Here is a 26,578-nt window from a genome sequence, read left to right on the forward strand (position 1 = left end):
TCTATCTATCTATCTATCTATCTATCTATCTATCTATCTATCTATCTATCTATCTATCTATCTATCTATCTATCTATCTATCTATCTATCTATCTATCTATCTATCTATCTATCTATCTATCTATCTATCTATCTATCTATCAGATTGATAAACATTTGCTTTAATTTGTATAGTTTGCATAACAGAGACCTTGTCTTAGTTTCAAAAAATAACTTTTTATTCCACCTTTGTCTTACAGTGATGAAGACTTTCTGGACCATCCAGTGGAAGCTCTCATCACCTCTGCTCCACAGACAGCAGGCACATCTGCTCATCCAGTGGAAGATCTCCCCACCTCTGCTCCACAGACAGCAGCTGGATTTTACCGGAGATCAACTGGCCGCCAAGCACCACACCGCTCCCCTCACAGATTATCCACACCGACACATTCTGATTTGGAAGAACGGCAGACCAAAAAAAGAGGAATGAAACCTCAACCAAAAGCAAAGCGTTCAAGGGTGGATAAAGAGGAAGGGTGGCACAATCTTGAGGATGCAGATGAAGAGCCTGAACCATTGCACTTCCTGCCAACCAGACCCCCTGGCCCCACCATTGACACCACCACATCATGGAGTCCCCTATCTCTATTCCAGTTGTTTTTCAGCCAGTCAGTCATTCACAATTTGATCACCCACACCAATGCCAATGCTGCAAAAAGAATTGCATCTGGCATGAAGTTCACCTGGAAAGTGCTGACAGCGAAGGAGTTCTACATCTTCCTTGCCATTATCATTTTCTCGGGCCTTGTCAGTGTGCATCATCGAGCAGATTACTGGAGAAAGAAGCATCCTTATCACTTCACTTTCCCCTGCGATAAGATGACACGAGACCGCTTCGAGGCCATCATGTGGTCTCTACACCTCAGCAATCCTGACGAAGATGAGAAAAATGAAAGAAAGAAGGGTACTGCATCTTATGATCGGCTGTTCAAAATCAAGCCCTTGTATACAGATATAGTGACCGCCTGCAAGGCTCATTTTCAACCTTACAGAGATATCTGTATTGATGAAAGGATGGTGGCATCGAAGGCCCGCATAAATATGAAGCAATACATGAAGGCTAAACCTACGAAGTGGGGCTACAAACTGTATGTGCTTGCAGACTCCTCCACCTTCTACACCTGGAATTTTTTTGTTTATTCTGGTAAGAATGAGTCTGACACAGGCAAGGGTCTGAGTTATTCTTCTGTCACTGATCTGCTGCCATTCCCTCTGCTCGGCAAGGGCTACACGTTGTTTGTTGATAACTTTTATACCAGCCCTGAGCTCTTCCGAGATTTGTCTACCAAGAACTTTGGTTGTTGTGGCACAATCAGGAAGAGCCGAGTGGGTTTTCCAAAAACTGAAATCAACAACCTGAAGAAAAATGCTGAGAGAGGGGACCTGCGGTGGCTGAGGAAGGACGGGCTTCTTTTCATTAAATGGATGGACACCCGGGAGGTAACTGTTTGTTCCTCAGTGCACAAGGCCTACAGTGGGAAGAGCGTCAGGAGGAGAGTGAAGGAAGGTGGTGTGTGGAAGATGAAAGAAATTCCTGCTCCAGACGCTGTCATCGACTACAACGGCAAGATGGGTGGAGTGGACGTGTCGGACGCACTGATTAGCTATTACAGTGTCCTCCATAAAACGATGAAATGGTACAAGTCTTTTTTTTACCATTTTCTGGACATCTCTGTCGTTAACAGCTTCATTCTTTACAAGGAGCTGTGCAAGCTCAGGAGTGAAAGCTGCATGTCCCACAAGGCCTTCAGGGAGAAGCTTGTTTCGGCACTGACTGAATTAGTGCAGGGTCATCCAACACTCCAAACACCCCCATCAACCTGCATGCCAGTGTTTCTTGGAGAAGATGCTACAGCTTCCAGGAGGTACTGCAGGCTTTGCCAGGAAGCTGGAGAGATGAGAGTCAAGACCCCTGTGTTCTGTAGGAAGTGCGAGGTTCCACTGTGCCTGACCGCAAAAAGAAACTGTTTCCAGCAGTGGCACGACAGAAGGTACCGGTAATTAGAAACCCGCTTTGATCACTTTTTTATGTATATATTTATGTATATAGCTGTTGTGTTTGAATTTTTACAGCAGTTTTTTACAGGGAGCCAAATGTTACTCTTTTGTCATGGTTACATTTTTACAGATTTTGCACTTTTGTAATGGTTTCAATTTTGCTACTTTATAATAGTTACAGTTTTGCACTTTGTGAGGGACCAGAAGGACTCTGGGTGAATGTTTCTTTTTTTTTGTCATGATTACATTTTTTTCACAGATTTTGCACTTTTGTAATGGTTTCAATTTTGCTACTTTATAATAGTTACAGTTTTGCACTTTGTGAGGGACCAGAAGGACTCTGGGTGAATGTTTCTTTTTTTTTGTCATGATTACATTTTCACAGATTTTGCACTTTTGTAATGGTTTCAATTTTGCTACTTTATAATAGTTCCAGTTTTGCACTTTGTGAGGGACCAGAAGGACTCTGGGGCAGTTTTTTGAATTGTTTCATGATTGTGTCATGATTGTTGTCATGATTACATTTTTACAGTATTCCTCATTTGTCCAATAAAATTCAATTTTGAGACGAAACTGTTGTTTTTTTAAATATATTTAGACCATAAACAATTGTAGACTTGCAAATAAGCGAGGTAAATATGATGGAGAAATGACTTTACATAACATATGGGCTGTTGGTTCTAGCAGGAATTTCCTGTAGCAAGTACAACACATGTTTGGGTACACTGGTCTCCAAATGTCTCCAAAGTGAGGTTCGCCTACTCTCACTAAAACCTCTGAGGAGTAAATAGGCTTTGGAGTATATTCATGAAATTTTGTATAGTAACTGTTTACACCTTGGTGAACAAATTACCTATTCATCATTTCAGGTTCCAATGAGATCTTGAGGCTCATATTCACTCTCCAATTTTAAATTCAATCTAGGCTGATTTTTTTTTCATTTGTCTTTCCTGGGCATTTGGTCACAGTAGGGAAATTGGTTAACAGAAATATTATGTTTCACACTGAATTCACAAACTTTCAGATGTTATCTTTCATTTGGTGGGTCAACTATAACCAAAACCCTTGCATTTCTGGGTCAAAAATCTGTTCCAATTTGGGAATGTCTGCAGGCGGAATTCTTCCAGAAAAAACCCTTCGGGTTTAACAGGTTAATTTGTCGTTTTGATGACTCGGCAAAGTTGTTCGTAGCTTCCTCTTCATCAGCAGTTCAGCTGGTGAAAGGCCGCACTGAAGAGGTGATGCTCTGTAGCTCAATAAAGCCAGATACGGATCCGAGTCACTGTCAGCTGCTTTCTTTAGGAGTTGCTTGAGAATGTGAACTCCTTTTTCAGCTTGCCCGTTTGACTGTGCATAGTGTGGGCTTGACGTCACATGCTTGAAATCATATTGCACTGCAAACTTCTGCCATTCTTTGCTGCTGAAGCAGGGGCCATTGTCGCTCACCACGATGTGTGGGATGCCATGCCTGGCGAAGATAGATTTAGCATGTGTTATGACACAAGTTGATGTTGAGCTTGCTAGTAGCGCCATCTCAGGGAAGTTTGAGTAGTAATCCATTACCACTAAATAGTCTTTACCTCTGAGATGAAACAAGTCCATTCCTACTTTGTGCCATGGTGCTGTTGGCACCTCAGCTACCACCATAGGCTCTTTGCTCTGCTTGTTCCTGTGTTTCTGGCATGTTTCACATTTACTTATAAGTGTTTCAATGTCTTTGTTCAGTCCAGGCCAGAAAACCGTGTCTCTCGCCCTCCTTTTGCACTTTTCGATGCCGAGATGGCCTTCATGTATCCTGTGCAACATGTCCATTCTCAAAGCCCGTGGAATAACAATCCTGCCCTTTTTCAACAGCAGACCATCCACAGTACTAAGCTCACCTCTGACATGGTAAAATTGTGGACACGAACCAGCTGGCCATCCCTCATCCATGTTCTTCATGACATGCTGTAGCTCAGCATCCTTTGCTGTAGCCTCCGCTATTTGTCTTGACTTTGTGTCAGACACAGGCAGTGTAGCCGACACCATGTTCACGTGACACTGTATGTCCTCGTCTGTTGCACTCACACTGTCGCCTGTAGTTGCTCTGGATAGGGCATCAGCAAGGACTAGGTGTTTACCTGGAGTATATATCAGTTGATACACTCTTTCCACAAGCCCCAGTTCTTCACAGGCTCTGTCACCAAGAAGTGATTCCCGTCCCTCATTCACAACAAAGAAGGATAGGTGGTGCACTTTTCCTTTAACTGTGACACTCAACCTGCATGTGCCCAAACATTTGATTGGCCGCCCATTGTAGTCTTTCAGTCCAGATTCTTTTCTTTTTATTTGTGGCTTATTTTTCATTGCCTTCACATCACACATGCTTATGAGATTTGCTTTCGCACCAGTGTCCAATCTCATGGTGACTACAGTCCCATTTATCATTAGAGGAGCTATCCACTTATCTTCTGTAGTGACATCATTTACATTGTCTGGTTTATTTATTTGTTCACTTTCACAATTCACCATTCCAACAAAGAACGTGTCACTTAGATCAGGCTCTTCTATTAAGTTTACAGTTTTTTCTTTCTTCCCCTCTTTCCGTTTGGAGAAGCATTGTTTAGCAAAATGATTCTTGCCTTGGCAACTGGAGCATTGCTTACCAAACGCTGGACACTGTCTAGGCTTGTGCTGTGAGCCGCAGCGCTTGCAGTTTATCATCACGTCCTCCTGCTGTGCAGGCCGGGTCTGTGTGCGCCGTCTCCGCTGATACGACACTGCTCCAACCGCTGCCGCGCTGTCGCTCTGCGCCGAGGCGACTGCAGACATCTCGCTGAACGTCCTCACGTGCCTTTGGGACAGCTCACTGGCCTGGCAGATCTTAATGGCTCCAGCCAGCGTCAGCTCCATCTCCCGTAGTAGCCTCTCTCTGACCTTTTTATCCGCCACACCGAAGACGATCTGGTCCCGGACCATGGAGTCCGTCAGCGCCGCGAAGTTGCAGGACTGCGCCTTTAGCCGCAAGTCCGTCAGGAAGCTATCGAAGGGCTCATGCTGCCGCTGTGTACGAGACCGAAACACGTACCTCTCGTACGTCTCGTTCTTCTTCGGAGAACAGTGAGTATCAAACTTGCTAAGCACTACATCCAACTTTTCATTATCTTCAGGACTGTCAAACACGAACGTGTTAAATACTTCTATGGCCTGTGGCCCTGCTATTGTTAGCAGCAGCGCTACCTTTCTTGCCTCCGGCTTTGCCTCGAGTCCCATAGCAGCAACATAAAGGTGAAACCGCTGTTTGAAGGTGCGCCAGTTCTCGTCGACATTCCCCGTTAGTTTCAAACTTTCCGGTGGTTTTAAATCCATGTCGTTCATTCGAGTTTACTCCTGGTACCATGTCATGTTCGTGTTCCAAGGATGAGGCCGTGTTGATAGCAAGTAACTTAGTTTAATGTCTCACGTTCTCAACAACATACATGTGGCTCCATGCAGTCTTGCTCTACCTCGTTATATGGTACGGTAAGCTGACTACTAACCAGTACTGCCGCCTAGCGGTCAAACATGTAATAACATCTAATCATAACAGCCCTCATTTCACTTGGAAAATAATTTGTTGCATTATTTAATTCCATCAGCCTCCTTACCATTACGCATTTAAAAGAATATAAAGAATCTGTATTTAAACTCAATTTGTCTGACTTATTTATCTCATATAATGCATATAATGCATGTGCTATAGCACGCTTTAAAAATCCACATTGTTTAGTTGTTTTTTTTTAACCTACAGAGGCAGCCATTGTTCTACCTGTGCAATGCACCCTGGGGGCAGTGACCTAAAAAGGTTGCACTAGGGAGAAGAGTCGTTGGCGCCGGCGTTGTTTACCTTTCGGTAGTATCATCACAATGCCACGGGACCGGTGGAATATGGCGGCAACCATTTGACGTCATTACCAAGAATGCCGTGCAATGTCAATTAAATGGCGACCTCCGGGTGAAATTATAATTTCAAATTTTATAAAAAAAAGAAGAAATCAAGAATGAATTCCGTATCATATTAATATGACTGATACCAACATGAATCTTATACAGCCTACAGGTCATCATAGTCGGGGTTCCTTTTAAGCCTTAAGGGATTTGGAACATGCCCCCTCTCAACTAAAGCTATGGAATAAGCTGTGTTGTGCACAACACACAGACAGAAAGACAGACAGACACGCCTGCTACTAAATGTAAGAAACCACCACGCCCTGCCTGTCGGTCTGCAAACACACACATCCCTCCATCTGACTACTCTCATCAAAGTCGAAAGAAAACAAAGAACATCTTTCAGTGAAACAGGTTCTGTCTCTCTGTCACAATACCTCACCCAACAGCTTCAGGGCAAACCTAACTGTTAACACATCTGAAACCAAACCATAACATTACACTTCATTAAAGACACACAAACATCCACCATCTGATCCTGACAGCCTGCAGGAAAAATAAACACAATCTGATCCGTGAAAATAAAAAGCAAAAGTAGTCCAAAATGACACATGTTTTTTTTCTTTCTTGTGTTCCATAGTGTCACTTTTTTCATGTACTCTTCCAATTGATATATAATTACAGGTTTGCAGCACCTTAAAGGTTGCAAATACATTGGTGCTCTATCATGTCGACGTGAGTTGCAACATGAGAAATGAGCTATAATGAATTTTGAAAAGTAGAAAGAGACGAAGCTCTGAAATATTTACATGTTTCTACTCGAGAGGGTTGGGGTTAGGGTGATCAGTGTGATGTTAGAAAGTGGTGTTCGTGTCTGCCACATCTATTTTCCTCCTGTGTGTCCAGCTGTCTGACCAATTTGAGCCTGTCATTTCGATTATCTGACTGCATCTCACCTGATTGCTTTACACTGTATGACCTGTCAGGATGAGATCAGCTGCTGGTGCAGCCTCTCTTCTGAAATAGGCTACTTGCAACTATGGCAATGATGAAAAGATTCACTCAGATTGAAATGATCTTCTCTGGGGCTGTTATTCAAAGATCACAGGAGACCTGCCACTTTTGACTCTATGGATCACAGCATGGATGGATGGATGGATGGATGGATCACACTTCACAGTTTTCAGTCAGATCAGACAAACAAAATATACAGTGGTTACTTACCTGCCAACTGGGTAACATCTGGAATGCAACTGGCTGCCCACCCTGTCATGTTCGTGTTCCAAGGATGAGGCCGTGTTGATAGCAAGTAACTTAGTTTAATGTCTCACGTTCTCAACAACATACATGTGGCCCCATGCAGTCTTGCTCTACCCCGTTATATGGTATGGTAAGCTGACTACAAACCAGTACTGCCGCCTAGCGGTCAAACCTGTAATAACATCCAATCATAACATCCCCCTTTTTCTAAGGTAAAATGCATTAACATGAATTATCACATTAGCTGCGTCAGTTATTTTAACCATTTCTCATTCAGCATAACCCTGCCACACATAAGCAGTATAAACAGTTTATATCAGATTGCATAACTCATATCTAAACCAACACTAGACCATTTAGAACACATTCACAACATCAATCAATATACATTTTGTTCAACATGTTTAACATGCATATTGAATTGTCTTTGTTCATAAGTTCAGTCTATCAGGCTTTCTGATTTCTCTTGTGGACCTTCTTAACTCAGGTTCACTTGAAGTAGGTGTGTGAGAGTCAGAGGTGGCAAGTAACGAAGTACAAATACTTCGTTACTGTTAAGTAGATTTTTCAGGTATCTGTACTTTACTTGAGTATTTATTTTTCTGACGACTTTTTACTTTTACTCCCTACATTTATATGCAAAAATATGTACTTTCTACTCCTTACATTGTAAAAACAGGCTCGTTACTTCTTCTTTTTTTTGACACGACATGGAGGCAAGGAATACTGCTTGCATGGAGGAAGGAAGCGATGGTGGTCAGACTATCCGACGGGGGGGGGGGTTTGAACACTGTACAATCAGCGTGATATAGCGCATTTACCGTTTACGAGCGGTAAAGCGCAACCTGTCCATGTGCCCATGTCTGTGCACGTGTGTGTGTGTGCGCGTACGTTCGTGTGTGTGTACGTGCGATGCGACCGCACGCGAGAGAGACGGCAGGTGGACTGACTGGCAGAGATGAGAGGTGATGTAACGCTGTTTAAAAAATATTATTATTATTATTATTTTGTGAGAGTCTGGCGGCCCAAACGTTGGGAAATACTGCCTCTGGTCAGTTCAATCTTGATTATTCTGTCTGAACTTTTTTTTGTTTAACAAAATTATCAAATGATGTAAATTTCATTAACGGCAAAAATTCATTTTTACTTTTTACTTTTACTTTGAAAGTACATTTCAGAGCCTGTACTTTCTTACTTTTACTTGAGTAAAGGAGTTGAATCAGTACTTCTACTTTTACCAGAGTATTTTTTTACACATGTATCTGTACTTCTACTTAAGTACAGAATATGAGTACTTTTGCCACCTCTGGTGAGAGTCAGTGTTACAGTCCATAGTAGGTGTGGGAATTACCTGAGATTCACCACAGGTTACACTGAGCTCACCAACAGTCCCTTGAGGAGTCTTTAATAGACTGCGACGATTGCGTCTGAGGATTTGTCCATCATCAGTTTTTACTGTGCACGATCGTGGAGCAACTTCTTGCAGGACAGTTGCTTTTGCACTCCATCCATCAGCATCCTCAATCCTGACTGTGTCGTTGGTAGTCAGTGGAGGGAGATGCTTGGTTGTTCTGTCATAGAATGACTTTTGCATCATTTTCTGTTGTCGTAGCTTATGTTCAATCTTTGAGTGATTCTTTTGCTTTAATTTGTCATTTTGATGACTCGGCAATGTTGTTCGTAGCTTCCTCTTCATCAGCAGTTCAGCTGGTGATAGGCCGCACTGAAGAGGTGATGCTCTGTAGCTCAATAAAGCCAGATACGGATCCGAGTCACTGTCAGCTGCTTTCTTTAGGAGTTGCTTGAGAATGTGAACTCCTTTTTCAGCTTGCCCGTTTGACTGTGCATAGTGTGGGCTTGACGTCACATGCTTGAAATCATATTGCACTGCAAACTTCTGCCATTCTTTGCTGCTGAAGCAGGGGCCATTGTCGCTCACCACGGTGTGTGGGATGCCATGCCTGGCGAAGATAGATTATGACACAAGTTGATGTTGAGCTTGTTAGTAGCGCCATCTCAGGGAAGTTTGAGTAGTAATCCATTACCACTAAATAGTCTTTACCTCTGAGATGAAACAAGTCCATTCCTACTTTGTGCCATGGTGCTGTTGGCACCTCAGCTACCACCATAGGCTCTTTGCTCTGCTTGTTCCTGTGTTTCTGGCATGTTTCACATTTACTTTGTGGGGATGTGGGTAGGAGGTCTGACACACTCACTCTACAGGGTCACATGATGTCTCATGATCACATGACTGAAATCAGGAAGTGATAAATGTTTGGGAGATGCCAGTCAGCCTTTCTTTGTTCTGCCAGCCAACTTTGCACAGCTGAGCTGGGTTCACCTCACATACAGGTATGGGGGGGGGGTCATTAAGGTATATGTCGGTTCAGTTGCTGTAACCTAGATTTAATACTTATTTATTCTATTTTATTAGGATAATCTAGTGTGTTTACTCCTCGCGGAGAACACAGACCACTGCATGGCCTTTTTACATTGACGGGACCACCACGTTCCAGCTGTGGAGATATGGACACTGATATGCTGCACTTGGAATGTTCAACTACACCTGAATAATTAACTGCGATGTGGGACAATTGAGCATACTTGCCAAAGAAAGGACCAGGCCAGCCACTGTTTTATTGTTAAATCATCGACATTTTGTGAAATTAACTTGTTTTGGTTCTTTTTCTTCTTTTGCCTTTTGTTTCTTTTGTCTCTGGGACCTATGGTCAGTTATAATTCTGAGTGAATTAATTTAAATGCTGTTGATGCTGGTTGTACTCCTCTTACATGTGTTCTCTTCTTAGGCTGTCTCTGTATAAGGCCGGATTTGCACGGGTGTACTCCAATGGCGATTCTGGGGGGTCGCCTGGGGTGGCACTGGCCACCCCTGAAAACTCATTGGCCACCCCTGTGGCCACCCCAAATTTGATAGGTAGTTGTTGGTTAAGTTCGTCAACACAAGAAACAAGAGGAACGCTGTCACACACTCCTCTACACACAGTCACTGTAGCTGTGCCTCGCTCCGCTCTCTCTCTCTCTCTCTCTCCCTCTCTCTCTCTCTGTCACACACACACACACACACATTCGGGCGCATAGGTCGCGCTTGACCGCTAATAAACGGTAAATGCGCTATATCGCGCTAATTGTACAGTGTTGAAATTAACACACTTTATACAGAGTGCAGTCAAACACCAGGCTAAAGAGAGAGGAACAGCAGATCCTCTGACTGCGCAGTCAGCTGCAGGTGAGTGACAGACAGGTGACTGTGAACCAGCGACACCAGTGAGGCACAAGTTAAAGCAGATATCAGTGGAATGTTTTTGTTAATATAAGTCCTAAATAGTCCTATTTTCCGTCAGCAATCACTTACATGAAGTATTTCAGCCTAAACACGAGTCTCTCCGTCACTCTGCTCTGCTGTAACCCGAGGAGAAAATTTTCCTTGTGGGATACAAGTGTTATCCAATGAGGGGAGAACGGCATGAAGGGCTGTGTGTGCAGCCAAGGGATGCGCGTGAATGTGGTGACGTAGCACGAGGACCAATTGATGCCTGACAAGGGCGGGGGCTGCTAACTCATGGTGCGTTCAAGGAAACTCGTACTTTGTGTTTTTCCTTCCTGTGAAGTCATACCAGTTCGATCTGGTACGAGTTCACGGGTCGGAAGTTACGAGTGGCCGTTATAGGGAACTTTCACAGACAACAGGACGGTAAAAACACGAGCTACGGGTTACCTGGAACGCTACCAAGTCGTAGTTGTGACTTGAAGCTGTAACTTACGGTTTCAAAAGCCTGCCTTGAACACAGCATTAGCCGAAACGGCCGTGCCACTGATATCTGCTTTAACGTCCGTTTGTGGTCAGACCTTCCGTCACGGGGTCGGGGACGAGCTGCTGCATAACTGACACACATCAGGCTACTGTAGCCTAGGCTAAGTCCTCCTGTTAATATGTTTGCTGTGAAATAGGACTAGACTATATAGCTGTGCAGTACCTATTCTTAGTAGACCGGAAAGCAGCAGATGATAGAAGCGTCATTACAACCAGAGGAGACAGGAGATTTTTATTTTTTAGAGAATTGAGACTTGACTTGGATTTGGTAAATAAAAAATAAAATAAAAAAAGACTTGTGAACATCTCTGGCCCCCACTACTTAACTTTAGTTTTCATTCTTGCATTAGAGCATGGCATTTAATGTTTTAATGTCATGCTGTAATTTTCTGTCATGTTTGTACATTTACTAGCTATACATAATGAATATTGCACTGAAGCTTGATTTTAAGAAAATCGTGAATCAAATCAGAATTGTAATATCTGCCCGAACAATTGCAATTAGATCTTTTCCCAAAATCGTTCAGCCCTAGATGCACTTAAGAATATCCATGTTCTGTGTTTCTAAGAAACTTGTTCTGTAAATTGTTTACTTGTGATCAAAAATCTGAAGCTCAGTGCTGATGCTTTTCTGTAAATACTATAGTTTTCTAATAATAATAATAATAGCAACTTCTTCCAGTTTTAGGCTTACAATTACAGGTTAAAGTCCCACCCACTCCATAGGCTGCATACAGATAATTTTTATATGGTTGAAGAGACAATGGTGTAGCTACTTGCTCATCCCTAGCCATCTGGCCACCATCTGTGTCACCTGTATTGTTACCTACGTTTGCTTTACTAATTTAGGCAGCATCTTGTGATTAAACAAAAACACACGTGTGCTGGCAAAAAACAAACCAAAAAATCAAATTCCAGTATCTCCAACAAATTTAGATGTAAGATAAGTAATAACATAAACCAAGCATGTTAAGAGCAATTTCAGTTTTTTCTTACAAGCATAGTTTATCTTTTGCTTACAGATAGCCTACACTTTTTAATGAGGCCTATCTTTAAATATTAAGCTTTAATTTGAGTGTTTGGGTTTCTTCTGTTGCCTAGATTGCTGTGTTTATTTAATCACTAGATAGGGCTTCAATTAGTAAAGAACACACAGGTAACAATACAGGTAATACAGATAATGAGCTAATGACTGATGAATGTTATTCTATAGGATGAGTTAAGAGCAGGTGAATTTTGCTGCCCTGATACAAATTGTGAAGAGGTGAGGACTTTTATCCACTACAAGGCTCTTAGAAAAGCTGTACCCTATCCTGAACAATTACTGATTAAAAACCGACATGTTAAAACAACCAGAGAGTACCAAGAACTGTGAAAAAAATACTGTTTTTTAAAAGTTTTTTTTTTTTTTTTTTTTTTTACCAGTAAACCTTTCTTCTTGACATTTATGAGACAGGAAATCATGGGCGAGAGAGAGGTAATGTGACATGCAGTAAAGAACCTCCAGCCAAGATTTGAACCGCGGTCGGCTGCGTATATCACAATAGTTTTGTTATGCCATGGCCACCCCACACTAGCTTTGTGTCCCATCTTGGCCACCCCAGTAAAAATATCCTGGATACGCCACTGTGTATTTGATGAGGAAAACCAAGAAATCCCATTAGCCTCCGTAGCGTAGCTCTGAGCAGCTCGCTGCTCGGCTCGGCGGTTCAAAAAATAGCTTGCACCGACAATTAAAGGTAATGAACCTACTGCTATGACTATAGCGATTATGGCAATGGGCCAATTTGCTAAAATGTCAACTATCCCTTTAAGTACTAAACATCAGATTGACTGTAGCTATAGGGTATCTGTCTCTCTCATTCTATGTCACGTTTTCTCTTTCTCCCTCTACCTCTCTCTCTCTTTCTTTCTGTTTGCAGCACTACCCTTCTCTCATAAGCCATAAGCCTCCTCCTGTCTCCATCAGCTCACAGTCAGTCAGTAACTCTCTTCAGGAGTCTACTTGTTCTCCTGATACAGGTAGTGACCTTTACTCCAGGTATGGTTTGGGTTTCATGGCCCGTGTTCCTGATGCTGTTGATCATGGTGAGTACTTCAGTTTTTATAGTTAATGTTTCTAAAGCTCAGAACTGTCATGTCATGTCATGCTGCTAGTATTAACATTACGATCAAAATCACTAAAACAATAGAATTGTAGATTAGTGCTGAAACCAGCTTTAAGTAGACTCTGGGTAAAAGGAGTGATCTGAGCTTTAGTGGGACTGGATTCTACCATATAGAGCAGAATATTATCATCAACAAGTATCATGGAAATCCAATCTCAATGTCCACCCAATTCAATGGAGTTCAGTGGCTGAACTAAATGGAACAAGTTAACACAGCAGTCACATTACCCGAGTTCTTATCATTTATGAAAGAAGCTACCTTATTTTTTCCTCACTGCTCTGTTGTTCAATTAGTCATTCCTTGGTGATTTTTTTTTTAAATCTCCCAGGCAGTGCCTTGAAGATTTTTCTCAGATGGAGAGAGACAGCACCTTGTCATTAGTGTTGGCTCAGTCTATTCTATGTACTCTGCAATCTTTCAATCATGAGTCATACTGAGTTCTTCTCTTTTGATAAAAACCTGTCACACCATTCTCTCCCTCTCCTCATACTCCAATTATCCGGACAAGCCCATGTATTACAGAAAAGGTCAATTTCCCAGGTGCGGTAGTGTGTGGGTGTAGCTGCTTCTCCTCTGAATACAGCAGCTACATACTTGACAGGTGAAGGCTTTTACAAGCATGCCTGCACTTAACTACAGCTTGTACATTTATTGTGTTGGTGTGATTACAACTTTCTGTCAGTCTATCTCGCATCCGAAAACTAAAGCATGAGTTTTATCAACTTCTGATTTATTCCTCTACAGGTTGCTCTGTTGGGTTCAGTTTTTCTCAGTTGTTTCGGCTCATCTTTCAAAGCAGTCCCAAAACAAGACATTGTTTAATGGAATCAGAAATTGTTAACAATAGCTAAATTGTTCAGAGATGTGAGCTACGTGTTCTAAACATTGTTTTTCTCATTTGACACTTGAGCCAAAGTGAATTATAAACTTTGTAAAAGGCTTTACATCTGCTCCATCTACTCCAGGTAACTTCTTTACATGGTTTGACTGCAGGATCACTGTCTCACAGCAGTTCTGAGAATGGGAAAAGTGCTGATATAAGGTTGAAAATCATTCCACTTGCCCTGAAAGAACACTGTTTTGATGGGTAAAAAAATCAAGCGTAGCGTTAGTTCTGGCAGGCCATGACGTCAAGCTCTTAATCAGCACAGCATAGCTGTCGTCATAGGTGCAGATCAGCTGACTCCCCGTGGCCGCTTCCTATTGGGGAATTGCATTCAGAGCGCGCTATTTAAACTGCTCTAGCCCGACGTCACCTCCCTTGCTGCTGCTGCTTCCTCTGCCGGCTTTTTGCAACCCACCTCCACCCCAGCTCCTCCTGTCATTGTACATGTTGGTTGCTCTGCTCTGTCTGGGTTTTCTTGGCTGCTGCGCTCCCTGCTTATGCCGTTCATGATGGCTCATGAAGGGCAGGAAGGTGCCTCAGGCTTTCCACGCAAGCGCGTGGAAGAGCAGGAGGTCCCAGAACAGTACCATACCGCCAAATAAAACGTGCATATAAATATTATTTTGACATAGTGGTCCTGACAGAAATAATTTAGGGGAAAAAAACATTTTAATTTGTCTTTCAGGGCATCCATAGGATTGAGATGAGCAGTAAGAAAAAGTGGAAAGGAGAGAAACTGTGGTGAAATGAAACCAGAGGTGATGAAATGAATGGTAGATCAGAGCAAACATGTGAAGCAACCGATGGATAATAGTGTGACTACCAGACAGTCTGTTACACTGGAAGAAAAAGAAAAAGCCTTCGCATTTCTTTTAGTCCTGGATACTTGGCATATGGCTCCTTCAGAGTTGGTGGAGCTGGAGCAGGACAGGAGACAGGATGTGACGAGACAATCTATATAAATATAAATTCACGTGTTGATTCCATTAGTTGCGTTAAATGGTGATTGGTGTAATTATTTATTACATTTAAATGTGCCTGGAACTGTGGGAACCTGCCTGTGAGGTCTTGGTGACGTGTGTGCGCACTGTGCACCGGTCAGCCAATCTACCACTGTGCCGGCTGCACTTCACCTTGCACCGAGTAGACCAGGTTGGAACTGGCGGGCTTTTGGCGTACTTCGGTGCACCCTTTTTGACAAGAAACCTCCACTGCGCCAAGCTGAATCTGTGACACCTCCCCCTGCTGCGCTAGCCTCGTAAACCAGCCTCTCGCGGAAACGCATTTCATTTCTCGGGAGAGTCTGGCCTCATTCCCCCTGTAAGCGTTTGGGGTGGGCGGGAGCTGGGCGGGAGTAGTAGCGTTGACAGACAACCCCATTCAGCCAATCAGCAAGTTGGTGTAGCTACGGGGCTACCAGTCGGTCCCTGATTGGCCAACGTGCTGTGTCAATCACAGCGGCGACGCTGATTGGCTCGGCCTTCTGAGGGTTTCAGGCCAAACGCTTACAGCGGGGATGAGGCCAGACTCTCCCTCAGAAATGAAATGAATTGCATTTCCGGGAGCGGCTGGTTTACGAGGCTACTGCTGCGCCGCCACACCCATCAAACTGCCAAACTGACCGGACGCCATGCTGCGCTGGTCGAAACTTGCACTGCCCCACCCTGCGTCGCGCCATGAAATTAGGGCCCAGTGACTGTAAAATGCTTTGCCACCGGAAGCAAATGTAATATTCACCCCTTCGCTCACATAGACTGGAGGTAAACGGGAACATTTGCCACTGTTAGTTGCGTATGTGGGACTGCAGCCTCAGCCAATACATTCAGCTCAGGCAGACAATTATCCTTAACCTGCCAGTGCCTGTATTCATGTACAGTATGTGTGTCACTTCAGCCTGTACTGTCAGACACGATGTGGAAGTGCCAGTAGTGTTTTTGAAATTACGTAGAATTCCTCAGGGGTCATCAGAAGTTGTGTACTTGACATTGCTTGAAGTAACAGATCTTTTTACTTTGTTACCCTGAATTTATTGATATTGCTTGGTTGTAGAGTAATTAAATCTGTTTTATTGCAGCTCCAGGCTGTTGCTGTGGTAAGTGCAACCACTGCAGATAAGCTGGTAAGGAAAAAAAGAGAATGGCTTCCCCCACCCACAAATTTGACGGAGAATAAAGACTACACTCAAAAGGAATTTATTAGCAAGGTCAGTCACTGCACTGCAACTCTCTTTGAAACTAGCTTCTTACTCTACAGCAGTACGAATCAACATTTTTTGAGTTTTCAGATTTTATTGTTATGAACAATACATGCATATAGCAAAAGCTTTAAAAGAAAGAAACATGTGTAGGTTATGTATATGTATTGATGATCTAAGGTGCCACCTCTGGAGCCAGTTTCGTTCTGGACAGGTCACTAGGTGCCATTGAAAGTATGCGCTCTATGACTGTGGGGGGAGCTCCGTGGAGAAATAAAGTGATCGAAACAGCGAAAAAGCAGTTGGACTTACATAGCTCCCCTTTAAGGGGCAGATGAACATTTATTGCACTGTTGGTTGAGAGTTTGTTTTGTGCGTCTGTCCTTTACAGATAGTTTTCAAACATTACAGCTTCTAGATCTAATTTTTCCTGATACGAACATGTTTTGTTGTTTGTGTCTGATGTGTTGAAATTACACTGTGAAATCAATCACTGTTCAGCTGACTCTTCATTCTGTTTCAGATTCATTCAGATTTTGATAATGGCAATGGGAATATTCGCTACTCCCTGGAAGGCATTGGTGCGAACCGGGATCCATTCAATCTGTTTGTCGTCGACCCTTTTAGTGGATTTGTTCGTGTGACAGGCGTACTTGACAGGGAAGTCATTCATATGTACAATGTGAGTGATCTATGGCAGCTTCTATTTTGCTCCACTTTATCATTTTGATATCACGTTTCCTGCCATGATATTCAGCATTACTGCTTTTCATATTTGATATTGACATATCTGACAAACATTTGCTACAAATTGAACTCGCTGGCTGTTTGTGAGTCTTTCTTCTGTTGTTTCAGCTGTCTGGTGTTGCTACGTACAATGATGGCCGGCTGGCAGAAGAAAAAATTGTCATACGGTTCAAGGTTATAGATGAGAATGACAACCCTCCAGTGTTTGGAGACATCCCGCGGGGAGAAGTGGATGAGCTCAGTGCTATAGGTTAGTGTTTCTGTCAATCCTTATATCCTCAGCGTTTCATAGGTGCCCTAGAGTTGTTTGCATTCAGCCTTACTTGCCAAAAAGCACTATCTACAGTGCTTTTGTTTTCTTCTTTCTTTTGTTCTTTATTTTCTTCCTCAGAAAGCATTTACAAAGATGATTTAGACAGCATTTGAAACTGACTGTCCTCCCCTCCCCTGCTCGTTGTTGGTGCATTACTGTGTTTCATGGCATGTCACTGCCACCTGTTGATCAGTGGAATACTGTGCAACCACGAGTAGACATTCTTGTGTACTGATATACATATATAAACATCACAAACAAAACATGGATTGATTCACCCATAAAAAAAACTCTTCAATGTTAGGTAATGTGACTGTATTGGGTGCCCTGTGGATCATTTATGGAGCAATGTTATAATAAGTGGGTTGTGTTTCTTTATATTGTTCATGAATTGTAAGCATACACACACACACACACACAAAATAGAAGCATGATTTGCTGCTATGGTTTTCACAGTATTCTGGTGATTAACAGTTGGTGTTGTTTTGTTTTTGTGCTTGAATTTCTTTAGATCACGACATGATGTGTTGCTTTTGAAGATCTTTGAGCTATCCTTTACTTTGTCAGACAGGTTCTATTTAAGTGATTCCTTGATTCAACAGGTTTGGCAGTGATCTGGCCTATAGCTTTAAAAAAAAAAAGGTGGTTTATCCCAATTAGTTCATGATTTAACAAGGGAGGTTTTTATTTATTTATTCTAATATTATAATGTGTTCAATGATCTTGTGACAAATATGCAAAGAAGAAAGGGTGGAAAATAATTTTTCACAGTATATTTTAGTTTTATCACATGTCTTTGTGATTTACTGGCAGTGTCATGGTCCATAGAAAAATGAAAACGTGCTGTATCTGGCCCTAATGAAATAATCATATTTCAGTCAGAAACACACAGACTAACCCTAACCCTACCGAATGGTTCCAAAATTAGATTTGGTGAAAACCGTTTGTTCTTTGGAGTATAAATGATACAAAGTATAAACATGAAACATGGATATAACACATGGTGAAGTAAGAGAGTTTGTCTGTACAGTATCCCCACACGAATATGACTTGATGTGACTAGCTGTGAATGAGCCAATGATTATGAAGTAGGCGATACTATCAGCCGGCCTTAGTGAAGCTGCCTAACATGGCTAATACGGTTTGCAATGAGCAAATACAAGCAGCCTATTCAGAAAAGCTTTGCAGATGAAATGTCACAGCATTCATTGGGCACCAAAGATATACATCATGTGACAAACAATAAATGTAAACAACTATTGAGTACAACTTAACTATAACTTACTACTTTCAATTCTGTTTTCACAGGAACCTCAGTAATAAAAGTCTCTGCAACTGATGCTGATGAACCAGGGAATCAGAACTCCCAGATTGCCTACAGCATCATAGGTCAGGATCCACTCGCTGACATGTTCTACATTGACCCTGATGGGACCATCAGGGTCAAAAACCTTTTCGACAGAGAGGTACAATATAAACTACAGCAACAGTGTTGTTTTCATTTTCGGCTAGGCATTTGTATCAGCCAGTATCCTCCTCATTGACTGCCATCGGCTGTCGGAAAATACTGATGGCAGTGGCTGATGTTTATCTGTTATGTGGCATATTGTGCTGATTGAAAGGAGAAGACAGTTTTTTTCTCCTTTTTTTTGGGGGGGGGGGGCATAGCAAAACCAGGCCTGACATCTACAGAAATCTGTACGCATATCAGACGAAAGTGGGGGCAGAAGAGGACTTTCTGCAACAAGTTTGAGGAGATTTTAAGCTAAAAATGGCAGAAGCTTGAGTCCGCAACTTACATCTGAGGTGACAAAAGTTATGACTTATTCCCCAAACGGGTCTGTTGTCCCGGCCCAGGGCAGGATGGAATACTCTTTCAAAATAGGCGTATTTGTGTAAGAAATAGCTATGTAATATTTGAGTTTGGGGGGGCCATCCCGGGCCCAGGCAAGACTATGAGCTGGCCAGATAGACCAGTCCTGCCCGCAGCCTTGCCTTGTAAATGTCAACTTCCTGTGTCAGAATATGAAAAAAATGTGTTTTTTTTGTTTCTGTCGTCTAGTGATTTTATTTTTGTTATATGAAATAGAACATGAAAATCAAACTGTTTTTAAATGTTAGTTAATTTTTCTTTGATACTCAAAAAGAAGAATGCTTTGTGTTTCAATTTTATTTTGTGTATTTACCATAATAAAAACATTATTCAAAAAAACAAACAAACTTAAAATGTATGTTTTCACGAATCCTGCCCCAAGTCCCTTTAAGTGAGCGAAAATTGTTTTTTTGTGAGTAAAGAAGATTTTTTGGTTTCCTCTATGCAAATGTTATTTACAACATCGGTATGGGTATTGGCCCAGACTTTCACAAAGTTATTTATGGCTATTTTATTATTTCAGACAGCAGATCAGTACACTCTTACAGTGAAAGGTCAAGACCTCAACGGGAAGCCAGAGGGACTCACTGCAACCACCACTGTTACCATTAATGTCCAAGACGTAAATGACAACCTTCCCACTCTGGAAAAAGATGAGGTAGCTTTCTTTCTTTCACTTGACAATGTCAACATATCATTCTGTATATTGGTGCAAAAAGAAATGGTTTCCTGATGGGCTTTAAGAATTTATAAGAAATGTGGATGTCAGAGATGATAATACTCAAATGCTGCTGAAATGTAGCCTGATTCATTGATTTCATCATGTGTTTTACTTGCAGTATGAGGGCAGTATTGAGGAGAATACTGAAGGTGTGGAGGTGATGAGACTCAAAGCAAATGACTTGGACCTGGAGGGGACAGAAAACTGGGATGCTGTGTTTGATATTGTGAAAGGCAATGAGGCCGGGTACTTCAGCATCAAAACTGACCCAGACACCAACGAGGGTATCTTAATGCTCGACAAGGTACTGAAATGAAATCCTCGAAAGGAAATGTCGATACATGACTAGAAAAATGAAGTATGATGGTATTATTGTTAATTATTTGCAAATTCGTATCTCAATCTGTGTGTGTGTGTAACCAGATTTGTACATGTGTGCTGGCATTTGTGTGTGTACATGAATCTGCAAAATATGTATTCAGAATCTATGTGTGCGTAACCAGATTTGTAAATGTGTAAAAAAAAAACGCCACCTAGATTGGAGGACTCGACTTTTTTTTTTTTTTTTTTTTAATATTCACTCAGACGTATTCGTTGTGTGACTGTGTGCACCGAACCGTGACCCCCGTACCGTGACGGCACGGGACGAATACATGTACCGTTACACCCCTAATATAGACATAAGAGAAAATACCAGTGTTAACAGACCAACAGACTAGCCATCTGCACCATTAATCTATGCAGACCTGCATGTCCATAACATTAAGGTGGTGATTCTGAGGGGTTAGTGATGCTCAGCAATCTGGCAAAGACAAGACATATCATGAATGAATAGTTGAATAGTGAATAGTTGAATAGTTGAATAGTTAAAAACCTGCCAATTGTTGTTTTTTTTTAACAAGTGAAAATGACACATCAAAGCAACATTACCTAAACATTACGGCTGGAACCAAAAATTTGTTTAGCGGTCTTGATTGACAAATGCTGGGTTATAATGTGTTCTCTTTGTGATTGTGTGTTCGATTTCACAGGCTGTAAATTACGAGGATGTCAAAGATCTTGACCTGGGAATTGCTGTGAGAAACAAGGCTGAACCATTTGGATCTGGGGCAACTGGCTCCGGAGGTACAGGGGGAGCCAATAGTCCCGGTGGGGGAGGTGCATCTGGAGGTGTGACTACATATAATACCTATTCAATCAAAATCAAGGTGACGGACCAGGCTGAGGGTGCGCATTTTGACCCCAAAGTCAAGGCCATTCCCATCTCTGAGGGAGACACTTCAGTCAACATTAATGACGTTATTGCCCGCTACCCTGCAATAGATGGAGACACTGGGGAGCCAGCTGAGAATGTCAAGTCAGTAAACACAGACACACATGAATTTTTGTACAGTTAAAACTATAGTATCAGGTTGATTTTCCACATCCAATAACGATAACTGACCTGTCTGTACCTGTAACTGTACCTTTGTTCTGTAGATATGTCAAGGGCTCAGACCCAGGCAACTGGCTAACTATCGACCCAAAGACAGCTGACATCAAACTGAACAAGATGCCTGACAGAGAATCTCCTCACCTGGTCAATGGGACATACTTTGCTCAAGTGCTCTGCATTTTAGAAGGTATAATTTTCCAGCACACTACACAAATTAAAAGTTTGGACACACCTTTTACATTCCATATGTTATTTCATTCTGATGTCTAAAATTCTACAACTTTTAGAAATATATATATACAGTAGGTAAGTAGAAGTGTCCAGACCTTGGACTTCTGAAGAGGCCAGGCAGAATGGACTACCCCTGGGAATCATAACAATACTGAATAGGAAGTGGAAAATGCAAGTTAACACAAACTCATGACCAGTTAAGTCTCAGGTACTTGCATACCTGCACAGTCTGCGTTATGACAAGAGAACTCATATCAATACAGCAAAAATCTGCATCCTCAGAGACATCACAAGCAAGAAAACCTGATGTCAAGTGGCAGGAAGAATGTTTGCTTCTGAACTAGTGTCTAAGGGTGCTTTCACACCTGCAGTGTGCGCTCTAAATTTAGCTTGCACTAAATTTGGTCCAGTTTGGGTCAGTGTGAAAGTACCATCGCACTCTAATGCGCACCAAAACTATAGTGCGGCCTGAGGAGGTGGTCTCGGTTCCGCTCCAGCTGAACTCTAGTGCGTACTAGTTGATGTGTGAAGTACCAAACTAGAAAAGTAGATCGGAACTATCATTTGCCAAGAGTTATACATACAAACAAGATAGAAATAAATGACCAGAGCTACTAACAACTCTCTTGAGTCTCCATCATGAAAGTTTTATCAATCAGCGCTTCCAGATTTCAACCGGTATGGAGACATGACACTCTCCAAGTTTGGTTCCGAGTGACAAAAAGCAGGTGTGAAAGCAACTGCACTAACTGAAAAAATGAAACAATGTAGGCTATCATTTTAACATTTGGTGCGCACTAGGGTGCGCACTAAACATGTGTGAAAACACCCTAAGAAAGGGGTGGTATATAAAGCAGATGCTGAATGATCTGTTCTTTTTGTGCTTTGCCAACCTAGACATGCCTGGTAAGACAGCCACTGGCACTGTAGCCATCCAGGTGGAGGATGTTAATGATCACTGCCCCACCCTGACCAGTAATATCCAGACTATTTGCACCACGGCTGACGCTGTTGTTGTGAATGCCAAAGATGAGGATGACTTCCCCAACGGACCTCCCTTTGACTTTGCAATTGTTCCAGAGGGCACCGAAGGAAAGTGGCAAGTGGAGCATCTTAATGGTGAGAAGAGAATACTGTTGCAATCTGTAGAGACAAACATTAAAGAAGGATTGCCGTTTTTTTTTTTTTTTTACAATCTGGACCTTATTTCTAGCATAAAATACTATCATTTACTCACCCAGATAACTTTATATAATATATGATATAATGTGAGTCTACAGGGCAGCGGAATGTGGCCTCTAAATAACACATTATCTGCCTTGTTCATTCACCAATATTTTGTTATGATACGTTAGTACTATTCCCCTCTAATTCTGGGGTTAGCTGTTATCAACACCCGGGGTCTGTAGGTTGACCTACTAACCTCTGACCTGGATGATGTCATCTCCGAGCGACTCCGAACGACTTGTAATGACACCAAAGTTACCTGGGTGAGTAAATGATCGTATTTTATGCAAGGTCCAGATTGTAAGAAACGGCAATTCCCCTTTAAGTATTTCACAGTTTGAGATCATAAACTTGTAAACCCTTTGTAAACCTTAGCACAAAGCATATTGATTATATGCATTTTGCCAATAGACACTGCAGCTATCCTCAGGGCCCAGGAGACCATGTGGCCTGGTTCCTATGAAGTGGAATTCTTAGTGAAGGATGAGCAGGGACAGGCCTGTCCAGAACCTCAGAAAGTGAAAGTCCAAGTTTGTACCTGTGAGGATGAAGTGGTGTGTGCAAGACAAGGTACCGCCGGTCAGCCTAGCAAAGGAGCAGAATTCGGGCCTGCAGGCATTGGACTACTATTCCTGGGTCTGCTGCTGTTAGCACGTAAGCATGGCCACATCCTCAAATGACTTAGTGGCATCAAGTTGATAGTGAGCAACAGAGGTTCAGCAGCACTTTACTTTACAGTTTGTTCTTGTAGGAATTCATCACTAATAAGCTTTAAATGCTTCAAATACAAGGAACCAGTAGTTCCAGTGGAAAAGTAAAATTGACATCATTCAAGAATCAACAATCTTAGTTGAGTCAAAATATGTAACATTAACATTTAGTACCTTACTTGAAGCTTTGATTAATAGACACTTACAAGTGAGGGAAAACACTACACGTTTCAGTACTGTGTCACAAGTAATTTACACCTGAATGGCTACAGAAACATCTGGTACTATTACAGTAATAATGAGCTACATGGTTCTCTGTTTGATGAGAATGCCTACAGTAATCTTATCAGGCAAACTGAAAACAGCAACTAGTTTTTTAAGGATCCAAAGTACAGTACCACTGCATTCGCCACACCAAAATGCACACAATCAATTCAGACTAAAATGTTGCTGCTGTTTTCACAGTCATTCCACTGTTGCTGCTCTTCTGCCAATGTGGAGCAGCTGCCGGTCTGCTAGGGGGCTTTACTGAGATGCCTTTTGACACCAAATCACACCTCATTAACTATCACACTGAAGGCCAGGGAGAGAACACAGTAAGTCCACTGTATTTACCTCTATCTTGCCATTATCTGTATATGTAAAACCCAGAAGTGTGTGACGACTGTATAGTTAGTCAGATATAAATCGCTCTCTATAAATCTCTCTAATACTTGGTCTTTGTCCAATTACAGGAGGTGCCACTGCTGAAAATGCCAACACAGATGGGTGGCGATTTGATGAAAGTGGATACCGGAATGGGTACCAAAGCTGCACTACCAATGGATCAGTCAGTCAATTTCATGGATGGTTTAAATGCGGCCAATTTTGCAGTTGGCAACAGAGATTGGGCAGGGATGAACCAGAACAGAAGGATTAGCTTCTATTCTGAGTTTGAAAGCAGAGAATCAGCAGGAGGTGGAGGAATTTATGATGATATGGCCCTGCCACACCACTTCCTGGTGCAGTACTACGGTCAGGTGAGAAAAGAAAATCCTTTTTTCAAGGGGTAAGTAACTGTGGATATCCCAGGTCAGAGAGGAGCAAACATTTCAACCCACCCTAACCCTAACCCTAACCCTCAATGAAATGCTAAAATGTTTTTCGATGATAAAATACTGATTTATCTGAAAAAAAACCTTCAAACCTAAAAGATAAAATATAGTTGATGTAGCCTAATACTAACTGTTGCTAGTATTTTGTAGTTCAGTGTGCTAACAATGACAGTGTTTGTTTCCAGAGTGAGATTTTCTGCCAGTGTTGTGGATGAATAAGCTTATTTTGAGACAGGTATGAAGTGTTCTGTTGGTGAGGCACCGTTTTGGGGATGAGATGAACAGTTCAGCTGAGATGCATGATGGAAATGCAGACTGTGCTAACAGTTTTGGAAGCGTGACTTCAGTTTCAACCAATGCTTGTTAGCAATTGAAAAAAAGACTGTAATAGAACTATGTCTAATTATGAGAATTTTGTAATGAAATGAGAGAGGTTGGTATAGTAGTGTAAAAGGGGAAGCTAATGTAAGATAAGGATGTATTTATTTCTTTTCAACAGAAGGCCACTAGTGGGGATGAGAACTCTGGAGTCAAGGATGGTCTGTTGGTCTATGACTATGAGGGCCAGGGCTCTCCTGCTGGCTCAGTGGGCTGCTGCAGCCTCCTGGAGTCTGACAACGACCTGCAGTTCCTCGATGACCTCGGACCAAAGTTTAAGACGCTGGCTGAAGTGTGTGGAGGCAAGACGATCCAGACTGAAGTCAAACCGGTGCTCTCCCCTCCACCCAGTACCACGATCAGCACTCTGACCTCTGGGTCTAGTTTGATAACTGCCCCACGGCTGTCCCCTCCACCCAGGGTGCAACCAACCATCTCCACAACAGAGCAGACAGTGGATAGGAGGACATCTAAGCATTCTCAGATAGTAAAGGAAAGTATGTCTACAGTGAATGGGGCAATAGCAAGTCAAGGCCAGATGCTCCTGCTACAGCAACAGCAGCCTATGTACTACACCACAGCCCCTATGCTTCAAGCAATGCACTATGTAGTCCAGCCACAGGTTCAGAACACCATGCTGCTGGCTGAAGCCCCAGCCACCAACCTGCAGGGCATGGTACTGGTGAATGGTACCCACACTGGACCCGCTCCTGGCATGGTGGTTCAGGGTCAGACTGTAATGTCTAGTGGACCATCCCAAGGCACCAGCATGGTGCTGGTGGAGTCGAGCGGGATCCAGGGAGATGGTGCCAACCTGTTCCACACTGGAAACCTCTCCCCAACCCAGCCCATGATGGTTGTGGAGAGCAATGTCCCTACAGGGACCATGAAAGTGCTGAAAGGGAGTCAGACCTGCTTTGTGCAGGGAGGTACCCTACAGCCAGGAGGGCTTTCAGGATCTCAGAGAGTCCTGATGGTTGGAGGGCCAGTAAGCAATGGAGGGCAGTTGGTGCAAGAGACCCAGAGTCTGTCCAGGATGAGTGATCTCTCAGGCTCTCAGGGAGTCCTCTATAGAAATGGGAGCACACACACTGACTTGTGGAGCAGTGTGGTGGGTTCCTCTGCTACCACTGTGAGCACAACCCCAACCTACCACAGGGTGGTGCAAGAGACCAAAGAAATGTACTGAAGTATGCTGGTCTAACATCTGGCATAGCAGTCCCTAACTGACACTCTGAGGATATACTCCTGTAGCCACACAGGAGTTTGATGAGCAACGTACCTGAATGTTCATTATTATTCCGACCTTGGCTTTGAAAAACCTACACATCATTCAAATTTGTTTATAATCAGTTTTCTGAAAAAATATTTTTGTAATCCAGACTACAGAGCCAAACATCAGTCATAAATTGCAGTCCGATTTATTCCAAACAGGGTATTTAAGTCTTTCAATGGAAATTTTGGATGATTATTAATGGTTCAAATTTATCAAAACAAGACTCCTAATCAGAGCCCATTCATTCAATAACCTTGGTAAATGAGCTCTGATCTCATGGCTAAAGACA

General features: G+C 42.5%; 1 protein-coding gene across 1 annotated transcript in view; it reads left to right on the forward strand.

Moving 5' to 3' along the window:
• LOC146988306 (desmoglein-2.1-like) overlaps positions 1–26,202 on the forward strand; it is a 59,490-nt gene extending 33,288 nt beyond the window's left edge. Inside the window, exons 2-14 of the mRNA XM_085773493.1 lie at positions 16,171–16,293; positions 16,808–16,966; positions 17,140–17,281; positions 18,653–18,810; positions 19,741–19,875; positions 20,057–20,242; positions 20,970–21,295; positions 21,418–21,560; positions 22,502–22,723; positions 23,243–23,485; positions 24,007–24,137; positions 24,276–24,560; positions 25,135–26,202. Coding sequence (XP_085629619.1) covers positions 16,171–16,293; positions 16,808–16,966; positions 17,140–17,281; positions 18,653–18,810; positions 19,741–19,875; positions 20,057–20,242; positions 20,970–21,295; positions 21,418–21,560; positions 22,502–22,723; positions 23,243–23,485; positions 24,007–24,137; positions 24,276–24,560; positions 25,135–26,202 — 3,321 coding nt within the window. The remainder of the gene's footprint in view (positions 1–16,170; positions 16,294–16,807; positions 16,967–17,139; positions 17,282–18,652; positions 18,811–19,740; positions 19,876–20,056; positions 20,243–20,969; positions 21,296–21,417; positions 21,561–22,501; positions 22,724–23,242; positions 23,486–24,006; positions 24,138–24,275; positions 24,561–25,134) is intronic.
• The last annotated feature ends 376 nt before the right edge of the window (positions 26,203–26,578 follow it).

Source organism: Trachurus japonicus, chromosome 4 (assembly GCF_045865225.1).
Source record: "Trachurus japonicus isolate A0001 chromosome 4, Traja_1.0".
Classification (NCBI taxonomy): Eukaryota; Metazoa; Chordata; class Actinopteri; order Carangiformes; family Carangidae; genus Trachurus; species Trachurus japonicus.